The sequence below is a fragment of the Oncorhynchus mykiss genome, chromosome 12, assembly GCF_057628025.1.
Source record: "Oncorhynchus mykiss isolate SJ-2025 chromosome 12, ASM5762802v1, whole genome shotgun sequence".
Lineage (NCBI taxonomy): Eukaryota > Metazoa > Chordata > Actinopteri > Salmoniformes > Salmonidae > Oncorhynchus > Oncorhynchus mykiss.
The window spans coordinates 90,668,516-90,686,959 of NC_143033.1; the positions used below are offsets into that span (position 1 = coordinate 90,668,516).

Sequence of the window (18,444 nt, forward strand, 5' to 3'; positions counted from 1 at the left end):
ACTTACCTTTGATGATTATCATCTGGTGACACACCCAGGTCTCCATGTTAGACAAATGTTAATTTTGTTTGATAATGTCCCTCTTTATGAGCAAAAACCTCCTTTGTTAGCACGTTTTGTCCAGTAATCCGAATGCAGAAGTCACGTGCACTAATTCCTGACAGTTTTTTTTTTTTAAGTACAATAAAAGTTAGTAGAAACATGCCAAACGATGTTTAAAATCAATCCTCTGGTTTTTTTTTTTCCTCATAAATAATCAATAATATTTCAACCGAACAAAAGCTTCGTCAATAGGAAAGGAGAAACAAGAAAGGCGCGTTCACGATCAGGGCGCATGATGAATGGAAATTTCCACTGGCCACTGATTGAAAGTGCTGTATCTCCCTCATTTTTCAGAGTAAAATCCTGAAGCAATGCCTAAAGACTGGTCACATGTTGAGGAAGCCATAGAGCTCGTGAACTGGGTCCTAAGTCTTTGTATGGTGGATAGGCTTTCAATGGAAAAACAGCCTTTCAAAATAATAGTACTTCCTGGTTGGATTTTCCTCGGGTTTTCCCCTGCAATATCAATTATGTTATACTCACAGACATTATTTTAACAGTTTTGGAAACTTGAGTGTTTTTCTATCCAAATCTACTAATTATATGCATATCCTATCTTCTGGGACTGAGTAGCAGGCAGTTTAATTTGGGCACGCTTTTCATCCAAAATTCTGAATGCTGCCCCCTACCCTAGTGAAGTTAAACATATAAATTCCCTTATCAGGAGCCCTCTTGTGTAGGGTAAGTTAAGTGATAGATGGTTAACCAGTAGTTATATTCGGGGAAGCCTGCAGTCCGCCTTAGAGGTGAACAAAGGACAGTGTTACTTTGTAATGTGTTTATTTTGTTGTGTTATTTAGAGGGTTTATGTGGGGGGGTGGGGGGACTTTGTTTGCCTTCATATTAATCATTTTGATTGTTACACATTCTACTTCAACAGTATTTTGCCTAGGTTTTCGGTACATGTTTTTTATTTTGTAACAAGATATAATTGGTGGTCTTATAGAAGGTTTTCATCTCTCTTTTAGACTTAGGTAGTAATCTCAACTTTGAATGACTGACACTCCAGATATTAGGTTTACAAGCTGGAACATCAAGGCAAAGAACAGTCCGGTTAAATGGGCTAGAGTATTTGCTAATCTTAAGAATTTAAAATCAGATATAGCATTCTTACAATAAACACATCTGCGTACAGTAGAGCTTGGGTAGGACAAATATTAAATTCAATGCTAAGGCAAGTGGAACAGTACAATTTACCGCTGGTGACAATCTCTGATCCACAAGGGCGTTTTGTTATGGTATCTGGTTCTCTCTCACACCTCTGTTTTACTTGTCAATGTTTATGCTCACAATTGGAATTATGTTGATTTTATTAACAAATGTATTTAGTTGCTGCCCAATCTCAACTCACACTATTTAAGTTTTGGAGGTGACTTGAATTGTTCAAACCCTAGATCATCATCTCCCTCAAAATTGTCCAGAGCTTTGTCTGCATTTATGAGCCAAGCAGGATGTGTAGATCCGTGGATATTCCTTTTTCCCAGTAACAAAGTTTTCTTTCTTTTTTAGAGTAGACTACATTTTCATAGATAAAGCCCTTCTCCCCTCTGTCAAGAAAGTAGAATACTCTGCCATTGTTGTTAGTGACCATGCTCCTCTGTCACTCGGCTGGCTACTCATTCTCATTGAACTATACAGATCGCCCTCCATGGATATTTAACTCATCTTTCCTTTCAAACAATTCAAATGCAATTGATGTCTTTATTGAGACAAATAAAACAGATTCGATCTCTCCATCTATACGTTGGGAAACACTTAGTTGTTCTTAGAGGCTAAATCATTTCCTATTCCTCTCTTTTCAATAACCAAGGAAAATTCAACCACAACAGCTGATTGTTGCAATTCTGGAGTTAGACCAACAATAGTCCTCCTCTCCATCACCAGAACTTTACAAAGAAAGGCTGAGTCTTCAAATGCAGTACAATATATTGTCCACTGTCACGACTTCCACCGAAGTCGGTTCCTCTCCTTGAGAGACCATGGACCGCTGGGAGAGACAGAGTCCTTCCAGCGCCTCCACCAGCACAACAGAGGTTACCACTACTCGTCCTACCTGTACCCGGTTCCAGTGGGATGCGTCTTGCCCTTCCCAGGGAGTATGATGGGATGGCAGCACCATGATGGGATGGCAGTGCCAGGGTTTCCTGCTACAGTTGGACTTATACCTGGGCACCGTTTACCTGGCTCCCTCGGGAAGGGAAAGGGTGTCCGCCCTCGTGTCTCTCGGGGAGAGCACTGGAGTGGGGTAACACCGTGTGGGGAGAAGGAGACGCGGCGTTGGACGACTTCGAGCGAGGAGTTCACCTGCCGCTTCTGGGCAGTCTACAACCACCTTCCCGAGGGTAGAGCGGCGGGTGAACGTCTCTTCCACCTGAGGCAGGGGATGAGGAGCACCCAGGAATTCGCCCTGGAATTTCGGACCCTGGCCGCAGGAGCGGGATGGAACGACAGGGCCCCTATCGACCACTACCGCTGCAGCCTGCACGAGGATGTCCATCGGGAGTTGGCCTGCAGGGATACCACCCTCACCTTCGACCTCCTGGTGGACCTGTCCATTGGGTTGGATAACCTGCTGGTCACCCGCGGACGTCCAGAGAGGGCTCTGTTGATTCCCTCTCCCAGCACCACCGCTCCGGTGCCTATGGAGCTGGGAGGTGCCGCGGTCAGGGAAGACGTGTACCATATGTGGCCACAGAGGTCACACTGCCTGTCGGTGCCGGGTTGGTTCCTCTAGGAGTCGAGGCAGCAGGCAGGGCACTCTGGCGTTGCCCCAGGTGAGCCTGCACCACTCTCATCCAAAACCCTCTGTTGTATACCTGTTTGTGCATGTTTACTTTCCTGAGTTTTCCCCGCATTCTCAGCATAAGGCGCTCGTTGATTCAGGCGCGGCTGGGAATTTTATCGACAGAGCATTCGCCCATAGGTTAGGGATCCCTATTGATCCAGTGGTTAGGCCTTTCCCAGTTCACGCTCTGGACAGTCGACCATTAGTGTTCGGGTTGCTTAGGGAGGCTACCATTCCTCTGGGCATGGTGACGCAAGGGGGTCACGAGGAGAGAATCAGTTTCTTCCTCATTGACTCTCCTGCGTTTCCCTTGGTACTAGGCCTTCCCTGGTTAGCTCATCATGACCCCACCATTTCATGGCAACAGAGGGCTCTCACGGGGTAGTTGCGAGAGTGCTCAGGGAGGTGTTTATGGGTTTCCGTTGGTGCTACTATGGTGGAAAGTCCAGACCAGGTCTCCACCGTGCGCATTCCCCCTAAATATGCCGATTTGGCTCTCGCCTTCTCCAAAAAGAAGGTGACTCAATTACCAGCCCATCGACGGGGGGATTGTGCGATAAATCGCCCAGGTAGATGCCGCACTTCCCAGGAGTCATGTGTATCCCCTGTCACAGGTGGAGACAGCGGCTATTGAAACATTTCTTTCCAAATCCCTGCGTCAGGGGTACATTCGGTCCTCCATTTCACCCGCCTCCTCAAATTAATTTTTTTGTGAAGGAGGGAGGTCTTCTCCAGTGTATTGACTACCAAAGCCTAAATCAGATCACGGTGAGGTACAGTTACCCACTGCCTTTTATCGCTACTGCGATTGAGTTAATGCACTGGGCGCACTTCTTCACCAAATTAGATCTCAGGAGTGCTTACAACCTGGTGCGTATCCGGGAGGGAGACGAGTGGAAGACTGCGTTCAGTACGACTTCAGGGCATTATGAGTACCTCGTCGTGCCGTACGGGTTGATGAATGCTCCATCAGTCTTCCAAGTCTTTGTAGACAAGGTTTTTAGGGACCTGCACGGGCAGGGTGTAGTGGTGTATATTGATGACATTCTGATATACTTCGCTACACGCGCCGAGCATGTGTCTCTGGTGCGCAGGGTGTTTGATCGACTGTTGGAGCATGACCTGTACGTCAAGGGTGAGAAATGCCTGTTCTTCCAACAGTCTGTCTCCTTCCTCGGAGGTGGAGATGGAGAGTGACCGCATTTCAGCCGTGCATAATTGACCTACTCCCACCACGTGAAGGAGGTGCAGCGCTTTAATACTACCTGAGGTTTATCTGGGTTTTGGTAAGGTAGCTGCTCCCATTACCTCACTGATGAAGGGGGGACCGGTACGTTTGCAGTGGTCGGCTGAGGCGGACAGGGCTTTTGGTCACCTGATGGCTCTGTTAACCTCGGCTCCTGTGCTGGCCCATCCGGATCCCTCTTTGGTGTTTATAGTGGAGGTGGACGTGTCCGAGGCTGGGATAGGAGCCGTGCTCTCATCGCTCGGGTACGCTGCCGACGCTCCGCCCCTGTGCCATCTTCTCGAGGAAGCTCAGCCCGGCGTGGTGGACCGGGAGGTGTTGGCTGTCGTCAAGGCTCTGAAGGCGTGGAGACATTGGCTTGAGGGGGATAAACACCCTTTTCTCATCTGAAATCAATAATACTTTAAAAACATTTTATTCAGATCTTTACACATCAGAATCACCTGAAGACAATTCAATTATGAATTATTTACTTGACAGGTGATTTGGAAACTCCTACAATTTAGTAAAGAGAGTAAATTGATCAACCTTTGCAGTTAGAGGAGATTATTCATTAAATTAATTTACACCCTGATCTGTTTCATCTGTCTTTGTGATTGTCTCCACCCCCTTCCAGGTGTCGCACTTCTTCCCCAATATCCCCTGTGTATTTATACCTGTGTTTTTTGTTGCCAGTTCGTCTTGTTTGTTCAAGCCTACCAGCGTTTTGTCTCAGCTCCTGGTTGTACCTAGTCTCGCTTTTTCTTGTCCTCCTGGTTTTTGACCTTTGCCTGTCCTGTACCTGCCCGCCTGACCCACTGCCTGTCTCTGAGCCTGCCTGCCATCCTGTACCTTTGCTCCGCCTTTGGATTACCGACCTCTACCTGACCTGAGCCTGCCTGCCATCCAGTACCTTGGCCTCTACTCTGGATTATCAACCCCTGCCTGCTTTGACCTGTTGTTTGCCTGCCCGTGTGGTTACAATAAACATAGTTACTTCACACAGTCTGCACACACCTTTATTCCTGATGATTACAGCAATCCAAAGTGGGAAATCCCCTGGCCCAGATTGCTACCCAAACTTATTGTAGAATTAGATTTCTGCCAAACTGGCACCCCTACTGCTTGAAATGTTCAAAAAAGCCCTGGACCAGCGTGTTTTACCCCTGACAGGCATTGATTACACTTTTGTTAAAACCAGGCAAATGTGTCTGAGTATGGCTCATACCGATCTCACTTTTAAATGCAGATCTTAAAATATTAACAAAATTGCTCGCCTCTCGAATAGTCTACTATGACACACATGGATCAGACTGTGTATTAAGGGTCGCCACTCCTTCTCTAACATTAAACATCTGCTTAATGTCATACACTCTCCTGCATCTTTGGACGTTACAGAAGCAATTATCTCTTTTAGATACGGCAAAAACATTTGACAGGATAGAATGGGAATATTTATTCTCTGTAATGGGAACATGTGGCCTTGGTGCAAACTTCATTTCCTGGGTCCGACTGTTTTACTCATCGTACAAGGCATCAGTACTTTGTTCACTGTATTTCCCATTATCAAGGGCCACACACCGAGTATGTCCAATGTCCCCTCTGTTATTTGCCCTGACGATAGAACCCATTTCTATTATGCTAAAGGCATTTTACTTTAGCTGGTGAAGTGAATTTTATCAAGATGAATGTATTGCCCAGATTTCTGTGTTTGTTCCAATGTCTCCCTCTTTTCTACCAAAGTCTTTTTTTCAGTTTAGTGGATAAGCGTATCTTTTTTTATAGAGCAGTAGGAGTCCAAGAATACGTAAAGCATTCCTCCTAACTTTATGTATTATTACTGGACAGCGAATATACAACACATTGTTTACTGGCTTCACAGCTCAGAAACTGACTGTTGTCAAACAGAAGCCAAATCCTGTTTTTCTTCCTCTTTGCCAGCTTTAGTCACCTCCAATCTTTGTCTTTCAACTTTGCTCTACACATCCAATCCAATTGTTGTCAATACTCAATTCTGAACTCAATTCAAACTCAATTCTGTCACCTCTTCCTTCCAGCCAAACTGGATTCAGATTTTAGACTGTGGCAGAGGAATGGCCCTACTGTTTGACCTTTATATTGATGGCACCTTTGCCAATTTTGATGACCTCGCTATCAAATGGAATCTACCCAGTTTATTCGCACTCAAAGCCTTTCCAATTCTATCACCGGATCAGGTTTGGATGCCCTTTTGAAACCAACTTATCAACTGAAGGGACTCATGATTTTTTTTGATAATCATCCCCCTTGATAACCCATCACTTAATAAAATCTGATCTGATTGGGAAAAGTAAATTGGTGGAGATATCTCTGATGAAGTCTGGAATAGTGCCTTACTTAGGGTAAATGGAAGCTCCTCTTGTGCCCGGCTCAGCCTTATACAGTTTGTGATATGTATCCATTTCAGCAAGGTCAGATTGTCAAAATTCTACCAAAATATTGATGGTATATGTGACCTGTGTAAAGCTCCTTGGCAGACTTTACTCAGATTTTCTGGTACTGTCCTCGTTTGGCAGACGATTGGTCCACTACATTCAAAACACTTTCTGAAACATTTGATATAGAGTTGCAGCCTAGTGCAGACATTTTTAATCTTGTAGTACCAAACAACAATTCTTCCTTGACATATAGACCGCTATCTGCCATTGCCTCCCTGTTGGCCCGCAGGATTTTATTGGATTGGAAATCTATCAATCCTCCTCCTCTCCTAGCCTCTCTTTGTCTCAAAGATTTGATGCGGTTCCTAAAACCAACACATTTTCGCACACGCTTTTTCAGTTCTGCCCAGACATTTTCTATGGGATTGAGGTCATGGCCACTCCAATACCTTGACTTTGTTGTCCTTAAGCCATTTTGCCACAACTTTGGAAGTATGCTTGGGGTCATTGTCCATTTGGAAGAGCCATTTGCGACCAACCTTTAACTTCCTGACTGATGTCTTGAGATGTTGCTTCAATATATCCACATTTTCTTTCCTCATGATGCCATCTATTTGGTGAAGTGCACCAGTTCCCCCTGCAGCAAAGCACCCCCACAACATGATGCTGCCATCCCCGTGCTTCACGGTTGGGATGGTGTTCTTCGGCTTGCAAGCCTCCCCCTTTTTCCTCCAAACATTACAAAGTTCATCATTGCCAAACAGTTCTATTTTTGTTTCATCAGACCAGAAGGCATTTCTCCAAAAAATACGATCTTTGTCCCCATGTGCAGTTGCAAACTGTAGTCTGGCTTTTTTTATGGCGGTATTGGAGCAGTGGCTTCTTCTTTGCTGAGCGTCCTTTCAGGTTATGTCGATATAGGACTCGTTTTACTGTGGATATAGATACTTTTGTACTGGTTTCCTCCAGCATCTTCACAAGGTCCTTTGCTGTTGTTCTGGGATTGATTTACACTTTTCGCACCAAAGTATGTTCATCTCTAGGAGACGGAACGCGTCTCCTTCCTGAGCGGTATGACCGCTGCGTTGTCCCATGGTGTTTATACTTGTTATTATTGTTTTTAGAGATGAACGTGGGCATTTGGAAATTGCTCCCAAGGATGAACCAGACTTGTGGAGGTCTACAATATTTTGTGAGGTCTTGGCAGATTTCTTTTGAGTTTCCCATGATGTCAAGCAAAGAGGCCCTGAGTTTGAAGGTAGGCCTTGAAATACAACCACAGTACACCTCCAATTGACTCATTATGTCAATTAGCCTATCAGAAGCTTCTAAAGTCATGACATCATTTTCTGGAATTTTCCAAGCTGTTTAAAGGCACAGTCAACTTAGTGTATGTAAACTTCTGACCCACTGGAATTGTGATGCAGTGAATTACAAGAGAAATAAGCTGTGTGTAAACAATAGATGGAAAAATTACTTGTGTCATTGTCACGCTCGTCGTTGTAAGGAATAGTGGACCAAAGCGCAGCGTGGAAAGTGTTCATGATTTTATTGATCAAAGAAACCCAAGCAAAGTAACAAAACGAACGCGAACAGTTCTGTCAGGTAACAGAGACTAAACAGAAAATAACTACCCACAAAACACAGGTGGGGAAAAAGGCTGCCTAAGTATTGATTCCCAATCAGAGACAACGATAGACAGCTGCCTCTGATTGAGAACCACACTCGGCCAAAAACAAAGAAATAGAAAGCAAAGAAATAAAGAACCTAGAATGCCCGCCCTAGTCACACCCTGGCCTAACCAAAATAGAGAATAAAAGCCTCTCTATGGCCAGGGCGTGACAGTCATGCACAAAATAGATGTCCTAACCGACTTGCCAAAAGTATAGTTTGTTAGCAAGAAATTTGTGGAGTGGTTGGAAAACAAGTTTTAATGACTCCAACCTACGTGTATGTAAACTTCTGACTTTAACTGTAACTCAATGACTTTCCCTTTATTTTTAAATGTGTTTGGAGGCATTCTGCGAGGGGGTACAAAAAGGAGAAAAATGTACTGTCGTTATGTTTTAGCTTTCATTCACTGTGAATAAAAATATTATATATAAAAAAACAACAACAATAAAGCCTTGCGTTCCTATAACTATTTGTATGTTTCACGCTGTTGGCGGTAGGTCAACTCAAATATATATATATTTTTTTCTCCCCCTTTTATTTAACCAGGTTGGCCAGTTGAGAACAAGTTTTCATTTGCAACTGCGACCTGGCCAAGATAAAGCATAGCAGTTCGACACATACAACAACACAGAGTTACACATGGAATAAACAAAACATAGTCAATAATACAGTAGAACAAAAGAAAACAAAAAGTCTATATACAGTGAGTGCAAATATGGTAAGATAAGGCAATAAATAGGCCATGGTGGCGAAGTAATTACAATATAGCAATTACACACTGGAATGGTAGATGTGCAGAAGATGCATGTGCAAGTAGAGATACTGGGGTGCAAAGGAGCAAAAATAAATAAATACAGTATGGGGATGAGGTAGTTGGATGGGCTATTTACAGATTGGCTATGTACAGGTGCAGTAATCCATGAGCTGCTCTGACAGCTGGTGCGTGAAGCTAGTGAGGGAGATATGAGTCTCCAGCTTCAGTGATTTTTGCAGTTTGTTCCAATCATTGGCAGCAGAGAACTGGAAGGAAAGGCGGCCAAAGGATCAATTGGCTTTTGGGGGTGTTATTATTAGCGGCTTGTGCCATTCTCTGGGACGAGTTTAGTTTGATTTGGGATTGAGAGGCAGCCTCACCGCTGCTCCCTCCCCTAAGACTGACCATCAAATAAATCAAATCAAAATCAATACAAGCCATCAGTCCAGTATTTTGTTTTTAAAGCAAATTATGCTAACTTAGCCGTGCTTCACAAGTAATACACCAAATTATCTATTACCAGTGTGATCAAATACCACATTAAAAAATGTTTTTTTTTTTTAATCTAAATGATCTGAGAAGAACACCATTGGTAGGACAATTCAGGCATAGCCAATAAGCAGTGATAATGTATTGAGCCTATAGCCTACTGCACAAACCTCATTGCTACAGAGCTGTTTTTAATTGGTTAATGTTGCATAAGCATGACTTAAAAAACATCTGACCGGTAGATCTTGGCTTGCATTTTGACTCAAAGTGATCTTCACTCAGAAAATGTTGGTGGCCACTGAGCTAGATGTTGGTAGCTAGCTAGCTTTCGTCGTGACAGCTAATGGTGTAGCTTATGCTAGCACAAGCTGGTACTTGGTTAAAACCTTACAAAACTTGCAGGACTCGTCAGAGAGCTGCCTGAGCATGTTTGTTTCACATGGTGTACGGGGACCCTTTATAACTCTGGGTGTTATAAAGAATTGCTAACTGGATTATGCGCATGATAGTCGTCGCTAGCACCTCGTTATCCGCGCGAGAAGTGTTCGTCAGTCTAGAGATTTTTTTTGAGGTGTAACCAGTCAGTTTAGCCAACGAAAAAAGTGAACATTAGATGCACTAAACAAGAGAGCAAGCTGGTGATACCACCATAGGTGGAAGAGTAACAGCAACCAGCACTAAGGCTAAGGTTGTTATAGATAGCAGTGCTTGTGCTACCAAATATGCATGTAGGAAACTCCTGGATAGCTTGCTTTCCAACGAGGGGCTAACCAAGTCTCAGTAGCTAGCTGTGTGACACTAGCTACCACAGGAGATGAAGCATGTAGCAAGTTAGCACAGTGCTAGCCGGAGAAAGCTAATCCTTTAACAATGTGAACGTAGCTAGCTTTCGCCTCGTGGGGCTAGTTCCCTAGCTAGTTAGCACAATGTGAGCAAAAGGAAGCTAGCGCTTTGCTACTCTTGCAACAACCAAAAGTGTGGCTCCCGACCAATAAGCAGTGACGCTAGGACAAAGGGTCTAGTCAAAGTGGCATGGTAGTGGATTGAGCTAAAAGAGAGAGAGAGCTAGCATTTCTACCCTCTAGTCAGTATGATGGCTAGCCTTGGGGTGAGCTAGCCAGGTTGTCCCAGTAGCTAGTCATGTGATGCTAGCTTTCACAGGAGACAAAGGGAAGAAAAAGAGGAAAAGCTCATTCTACCTGAAGCAAAAACTTTCCTTGCGGCACACTAGTGAACAGTTGAACAGGAAAACAGATCAAGTCATGCTGATGAGAGCTTAGAGTAGTACTATTTGTGTGGAAGAGAGGTAAGAATAACCAGAGGGCGGGTGAGTAGCCCCTTATAATGAGGGATGGGGCTCACCTCATTCACCACTCAACCTGTCTGCCTCCTACAGACATGTGTAATAGGTTCATTGAGCTTCTGAGATTCTGGTGAATCCCACGTGAGATATCAAATTGAATAATGGAAAGAACAGTTGTTTTTGTGACTTTGCTGTGTATGTTTGTTTTATAATCTATGACTTTGTTTTTCACGACACAGTGGAAGACGCTGGTATGCTGCCAATTGAGAAATGGACAGAGTCTGACGTCAGCTCTTGGATGAGATCTATAGGAGTGAAAGAGCAGTATATTCAGAAACTTGAAAAGGAGGAGGTCAATGGAAAAATTCTTTTAGAACTTACAGAAGATGATCTGAAACAAGAGACCGGAATTACATCCTTAGTGGCTCGGCTGATCATCAGAAAAAGAAATGAGTTTGTAGACAAAGGGCTAAAAACAAAGGAAATTAAAGGAAGTCAGCAAAGTGGTCATGGCAGACAAAAGGGAGGTAAAAAGGGAAAGAAAGATGTTGATCACAAGAAGGATGAAACAGACCAAATCTGTCCAGAAGCGGAGCCACAAGCACACCAAGATCAGCTTGTCTGTGTGTTACCCACAAAGAGGGACTGCAAGCCACGACCATTGGGTAAAGAAGGCATTGATTTCACATATGCCAAACATAATGTTCTGCAACCTGAATCTGGTGCATTTGATCTGATATATCCCTGTCATGAGTATAAGTCACTTCGCAATGCTACCAAATTGGACCGCACAAGACTACAGGCAAAATTTGCCAAAGAGGTTCTCAAATTCGGAACTGGCTGCATGAATATCAGATCAAATGGCACAATACACTTTGGTGTGATGGACAGTAAAGATGATGCCGGCTATGTACACGGTGAGATAATTGGTGTTCCAGTGCTGGAAAAAGACATATATAGCGATGCATTAGATCACATAGAAAAATGTTTTTCTAGCTCTGACAGCGAACATGTGCGACAATGCATTCGACCACCTCAGTTCATAGAGGTCATGGACATAAAAAGTACAGAAACAAGGTATGTGGTGGAGGTGGATATTGTGCCCTCCATAAGCATTGTAAAGAACAGAGTGTACTCTGTCCGCCTGCCGAACTTCAAAGAGTCAACTAACAAGATTGAGCTTGAAAAGAAAACAATCTATCGCAGGGTAGGGTCAAAAACAGAGCCAGTGAGTGACGAAAATGTCTTCTACCAGCGAGTCAGAGATAGAGATGACCAGAGAGAGAAAGCGGAGCATTGCCCCAGCAACACACCAGACATCTGTGAAGACCTTGGAAGGAAACTCACAAAGCTAATAACTAGTGGCAAGAAATTCATTGCAAATGAGAAATGGTACATTCTAGTCACTAACAAATTCAAACAAGATGACTTGAGCAGCATTGACTTCTTACTCAACTTGAAAATATTCTGTGTGTTCGACTTTGACCCAGATTCCAGGCTGTCCGGACTGTGCAGTAAATACATTCAGCACCATGCCGCAAATATGCATTTTCTTCAGAGCTACAAGATTCCAAGCAACATGAGTGTTGAAGAATTTGAAAGGCATCTGCATTTGTTTGAGCAAACTAGCTGGATATTTTGCAATGGGCGCAATGACTATCAAGGAAATGAAATTCCCTCCGATGAAATGACATGGATCAAAACAAAAATGACACTCCTCAGGGAATCCGTGTCACTGATCTGCAAACAGATCTTGCCAAAAGGAACATTTTCTGTGATTTTCCTCCTGACATCCCCAGTCGAGAAACCACTCTTGCACACTTTCTTGGAATTCTTCACTGATATGGAGGGTCATGAAGACATCATCTGCATCTCAGAATCTGAGGATAACTATCAGAAATGGCAACGCTTTGCTGAAGGTTCATGTGAAACAGAAACTGTGAACAGTTCCAGTGTTGTCGGGATGAAAATGAGCCATGTAGATGCGACACTGCAGCAAATTCAACCTGTAACTTCTCGAGCCTCCAAACACTTGCCTGTCTATGTTAAAGGACAGTGCCATCTTGAAACTCGTGAGGAGGAACAAATGCATTCTTTGGATATCCTGAGTGTTGACCTTTGTGATGAAACAAGTGAGGACTTCATCGAAGAAGAGATGGACAACATTGAAAGACAGTTTTACCACGGGGGAAAAGTGACCTGGTTGAATTTCTGGCTTGCAGAGAAGAAGTTTGTTGGAGAAGTTATTCAACGGGATGCATACAGGGAAGTATCCAAGTGTCTCAGTGACATTTTGAAGTGGGGTGCAGCCCAAGTGCCTGTGAACAGTATCAACATCTACCATCACCCAGGAAGCGGTGGAAGCACAGTGGCAAGGCAGGTGTTGTGGAACAATAGGAAAGACCTAAGATGTGCTGTTGTGAAGCCGTCATACTCGGCAGCCACTGTATCTGAACATGCTGTCCAGCTCAGAGAGTATGAGGAAACAAATCCTCAGAAGTGTCTCCCAGTGCTCTTACTTGTGGAAGACAGTACATGGGATTACGTTGATGACATTAGGAAAGAATTAGAGGTTGCTATCAGCACAAAGAAAATAAAACAAGGGACCCTCTGTTTTGTTTTGCTAAGCTGCAGTTTCTCTTATGATCCAGAGAAGATGTACAAGAACCTGCAGAGTTTTGCTGTGACTCAGAAGTTGTCTCCAGAAGAGAAAAGACTATTTGCCACAAAACGTGAGAGCCTTGAAAAAGAGTATCAGCTAGAATCCATCTTGACCTTTGTCTTGATGAGTGAAGACTTTAAACCAGAATATGTTGAGCATTTTGTGAAAGATTTGTTAAAGGGCATCGATCATGAATCCGCTGTGACTCGCCTAATTAAGTATGTTGCATTGCTCAACATTTTCGTGCAGAACTCCTTCATCTCTCAGTCACATTGTGAAGCCCTGCTAACATTTACAACGCTGACCACAGCTAACAAATCTGATCAACGTAAGGAGACGGAACAGAAAAGATTCCCCCAGCATGCTTTTGAGAAGCATTTGAGTGAGCAGGCCAAGCTTTTGTTCACACACTCGAATGATGAGAAGACACACATTCAAGCAGTCAAAATCATTCATCCAAGAGTTGCAAAGGAAATTCTCCATCAGCTGTTGGATAATGAACAACAACAAGAAAAGGTGGCTATGGATCTCCTTCATGAAGATGTGCTTTTTCAGCACAGGTTTGCAAGAGAGCCCTATGTGACATTTCTGAGAGACCTGTTCATGAGGCGCTACAGAGTTGATAAAGGTGACAAATCCGATAGCTTATTCTCACCTCTCATTGAGCTTGTGAGAAAGGAAACACCCGAAAAGGCAATCAAGCTTTTGGAAGAGGCTCATAAACGTTTCGACCAAGATGCATTCTTTGCACAGCAACTTGCTCGTTTGAATTACTGCTATGAAAAGTTTGAGGAGGCAGAAGTGTGGGCAGTAAAGGCAGAAACAAAACTGCCAAATAACTCCTTCATCCTGGACACCAAAGGTCATGTGTATAGAAGATGGTTCGATGCCAAGTGTAATGCAATTGACCAAGTACCAAAGACAGCAGAAAACATAGCAGGTGCTGTTGAAACTGCACTGAAAGCTATGGAATGCTTCCAGAAATGTGAGACAATTGCAATCTCAGACCCAGAAACTATGAATAATGCAGGCTTTTTTGGAACAGTAACTGTTGGATGCAGTCTATTAAAGCTCATGTTCTCAATGCCTGTGTTTTCAGACAAAACCGCCAATGGCTGCACTGAACGTCTAAATTACCTTCTCACTGAGGACTACATTCCAAAAGAAGTGATGAAACCCTGGGAAAAATTTCACAGCAAACTCAAAAACCTTCGAAAGAGATTACATGAGTCACTAGACTGGATATCAGAAGACCTAAGTTTCTTCCAAACAGACATCAGTTCAGATCAGGAAGAGGCATCTGAAAACCTTGACAAAAAACATCCAAAGAATTGGTCAGTGCATAAGCCCATTGCAAATAGAGGAACCTCAGCTCAAAGTTCAGAGAAAATGAGCCATCCAAAGAATTGGTTGACAAACAAGTACTCATTCTACGGTAAGACCTTCAGTGATGTGTCTGTCAGCGCTATCTTAAAACAATGCAAATCAAACCCGCAAAGTGTAACTCCTTTCACGAAACGCATGGCAATTTATAATCTCGGTGGAGGGAATTTAACTACGATCTTCTCTCTCCTTACCGAGCAGAAAGATGAAAACCCACAGAGCCTGAGAGATAAAGAACAAAAACAGAAGAAAGATCAACACCAAGTCAAAAAGAAACACCCTGTCAAAATTCTTGAAGATATCATATCACTGTATCCTTCCAACCCACTGAGCGCGAGGTTGGATCAAAAAGATCTTGTGAACTACATAGCTACTCATATTGCTTTGAGTTGCCTTTCAACTCCGTCTACAAAGCTAGCTGGTCTCAAACAACTTCAGACACTCAGTAATCAGTTTACACAGGACAGAAAAAAATGCCTGTCCGATGCTCTGTTCTTACTAACCTTGCTGTTCTGGCCAGAGGAGCATGACAGTGATGAAGAAAAAGAGAGGAAATATGACATTGTCCACTCTGCTGTTGAAAGCCTTGAAGATAGCTACTGGGCCAAAATGAAGGATATTCCCCCCAAAAAGAGAAGGCTTTATACTCATGTTTTCCTTGGTAATGGAATTGGATTGGAGAAGATTGTCCATAAGAGCAAAGTTGCATCAATCACAAAGCTCTTCTCACTGCCAGAGAGGAGAATTAAGTGGCTCAGTGGGGAGGTATGGAAAATGCCAGAGATTGCAAAGCTGTTCAAGTGTGTTTCTGGCTGGACTGAAGATGGGACAGTCTACCTTGTTGGTCCTACAAAAAAGTTTGCCATCCACTCTCTGCATGCTGGTTCAGTTCCCTATGGCAGTGAAAATGTCACATTCTACTTGGGCTTCACATTCCGAGGACCTGTTGCATACAACATCACTGTGAAAAGGTAGGGTCGCAATAGAAAGCAAAGAGGTTAGATAGATGCCTCCAGACAAGGCAGCCTGTTTTTGAATATCTCAACATAGAAATTAATGTACAGAACTTGTACAACACAATGTCAGAAGAAGAAGATTTTCTAAATATATTTTGTAATGTTTTGGTTGTTGAAATTGTGTTTTCAGTTTATTCTCAAAAGACTATGAATTTAATTTCATATCACAGAATGTAGCCTATATGTAAGGCAATGGATGGATATTTTGCTTGCTGTAAATGTAATATTATTTATGTTTGAATACTTCGCAGCAAGTGTAGTCCATTTAGACCAGATTACCTACCATTAGGTATGTGGACTGAAAATAATGAAATATGTTCAGAAATGTGTTGTTAAATATTTAGTCATGATATGTTTCTTTCTTTCTTAAAGAACATTTTATATCTTTATATTATATCTTGTGCATCAAACCTGTGTAATATTATTTATATCTATTGTAACCACAACAAGGTCGTATTTTATGACCTTTGTACTTTTCTTAGTCATTTATTCATTGTTTTTCCAGTAAAATGTCCCCTCTATAGGATTTTTACATTTTAATTTGATGTATTTTTTTATACCCAGCTTTAATATTGTTGTCTTTTTGTATGAAAAATGACTAACACAAAAATAGTTATAGTTTTAATTTTGTAATTAAAACTCCTGTCTATTAAAGTTACCATAACTATTTGTTTGTTTTGAATGGTTATTGTGTGACTGTTTCTTTTAACAAATGTCTGAACAATGCAAACTGCTAAAATAGTAACATGAAATTTCATGCATGTTCAAATGTTTTAATAGTAAACCAATGACTCCATAGGACCACATAATAAAACCGGAAGAGTTCAAACTACCCACACGCAAGTTCAGTACATTCGGAATGTATTAAGACTCCTTGCCTTTTTCAACATTTTGTTAGATTACAGCCTTATCCTAAATTGGATTAAATCGTTTTTTGGAAGATGAACCTTCCCCCCAGTCTGAGGTCCTGAGCGCTCTGGAGTAGGTTTTTATCAAGGATCTCTCTGTACATCTTTCCCTCGATCCTGACTAGTTTCCCAGTCCCTGCCGCTGAAAAGCATTCCCACAGCATGATGCTTCCACCACCGTGCTTCACCGTAGGGATGGTGCCAGATTCCCTCCAGATGTCAGGCTTGGCATTTAGGCCAAATAGTTCAATCTTGGTTTCGTCAGACCAGAGAATCTTGTTTCTCATGGTCTGAGAGTCTTTAGGTGCCTTTTGGCAAACTGTCATTTTACTAAGGAGTGGCTTCCGTCTGGCCACTCTACCGTTAAAGCCTGATTGGTGGAGTGCTGCAGGGATGGTTGTCCTTCTGGAAGGTTCTCCTATCTCCACAAAGGAACTCTGGAGCTTTGTCAGAGTGGCAATCGGGTTTTTGGTCACCTCCCTGACCAACGCCTATCTTCCCCGATTGCTCACTTTGGCCAGGCGTCCAGCTCTAGTAAGAGTCTTGGTGGTTCCAAACTTCATCTGTTTAAGAATGATGGAGGCCACTGTGTTCTTGGGGACCTTCAATGCTAAATACATTTTTTGCTACCCTTCCCCAGATCTGTGCCTCAACACAATTCTGTCTCGGAGCTCTATGGACAATTCTTTCGACCTCATGGCTTGGTTTTTGCTCTGATGTGCACTGTCAACTGTGGGGCCTTATACACAGGTAAATACAGGTACAAATCATGTCCAATCAATTGAATTTACAACAGGCGGACTCCAATGAAGTTGTAGAAACATCTCAAGGATGATCAATAGAAACGAGATGCACCTGAGCTCAATGTTGAGTCTCATATCAAAGGGTCTGAATACTTATGTACAAAATGTATTTCTGTTTTCTATTTTTAATACATTTGCAAACATTTCTAAAAACTGTTGTCGCTTTGTAATTGTGGGGTATTGTGTGTAGATTGATGAGGAGAAATTGTTTCAAATCCATTTTGGATTGTCATTATGGGGTATTGTGTGTAGATTGGTGAGGAAAAATAGTTTTAAACCAATTTTGGATTGTCATTATGGGGTATTGTGTGTAGATTGATGAGGATGTTTTAATCAATTTTAGAATAAGGTTGTAACGTAACAAAATGTGGAAAAAGTGAAGGGGTCTGAATACTTTACGAATGCACTGTATGTAACAGTCCATCGGTCCCATGTATTATGATTGGAGGTAACTCTAGTTGTGTGTGTGTGTGTGTGTGTGTTTTTGTGTGTGTAGCCCCAGGAGCCCTATGTGTTTGAGCAGGAAGCCCAGGCAGCCATGCGTAGCGTGGTGATGTTACGTTACTCTCTCCTGCCATTCCTCTACACACTCTTCTACCACGCACACACCTCCGCAGACACTGTGGCCATGCCCTCTACTCCTCTTTTCTTCAGTTTCCATTATCCACTCTTCTCTCGCTCTCTCTCTTCAACATTTGGATACTATTGCAACATCTTTTTTACTGTGTTGATATATTCTCTGTCCCCCTTTCCCTCTCTGTCCATCTCTCTCAGATTCCCCTCAAACCCTAACTGTTATTTGTCATAGAACAAGAGACCCAGAATTATTTTGTGAAACTGTGTAATGAAATGTAAAACAAAATACTCAGTGGAATACTAATCTGACAATGTTTTGGAGCTTTTGTCAGCTTTCTGTGTTGTTC

General features: G+C 42.7%; 1 protein-coding gene across 5 annotated transcripts in view; it reads left to right on the forward strand.

Moving 5' to 3' along the window:
- Positions 1–16,477, forward strand: part of LOC110538780 (sterile alpha motif domain-containing protein 9-like) — a 30,502-nt gene extending 14,025 nt beyond the window's left edge. For 2 of the 5 annotated variants that reach the window (XM_090194002.1, XM_090194003.1), the window contains one exon: positions 10,989–16,477. In XM_090194002.1, coding sequence (XP_090050128.1) covers positions 10,989–15,769 — 4,781 coding nt within the window. In that variant the 3' untranslated portion in view covers positions 15,770–16,477. Of the gene's footprint in view, positions 1–1,912; positions 5,114–10,988 lie in introns of those variants that run through there. The other 3 variants (XM_090194005.1, XM_090194004.1, XM_090194006.1) reach the window with 2 other exon arrangements.
- The last annotated feature ends 1,967 nt before the right edge of the window (positions 16,478–18,444 follow it).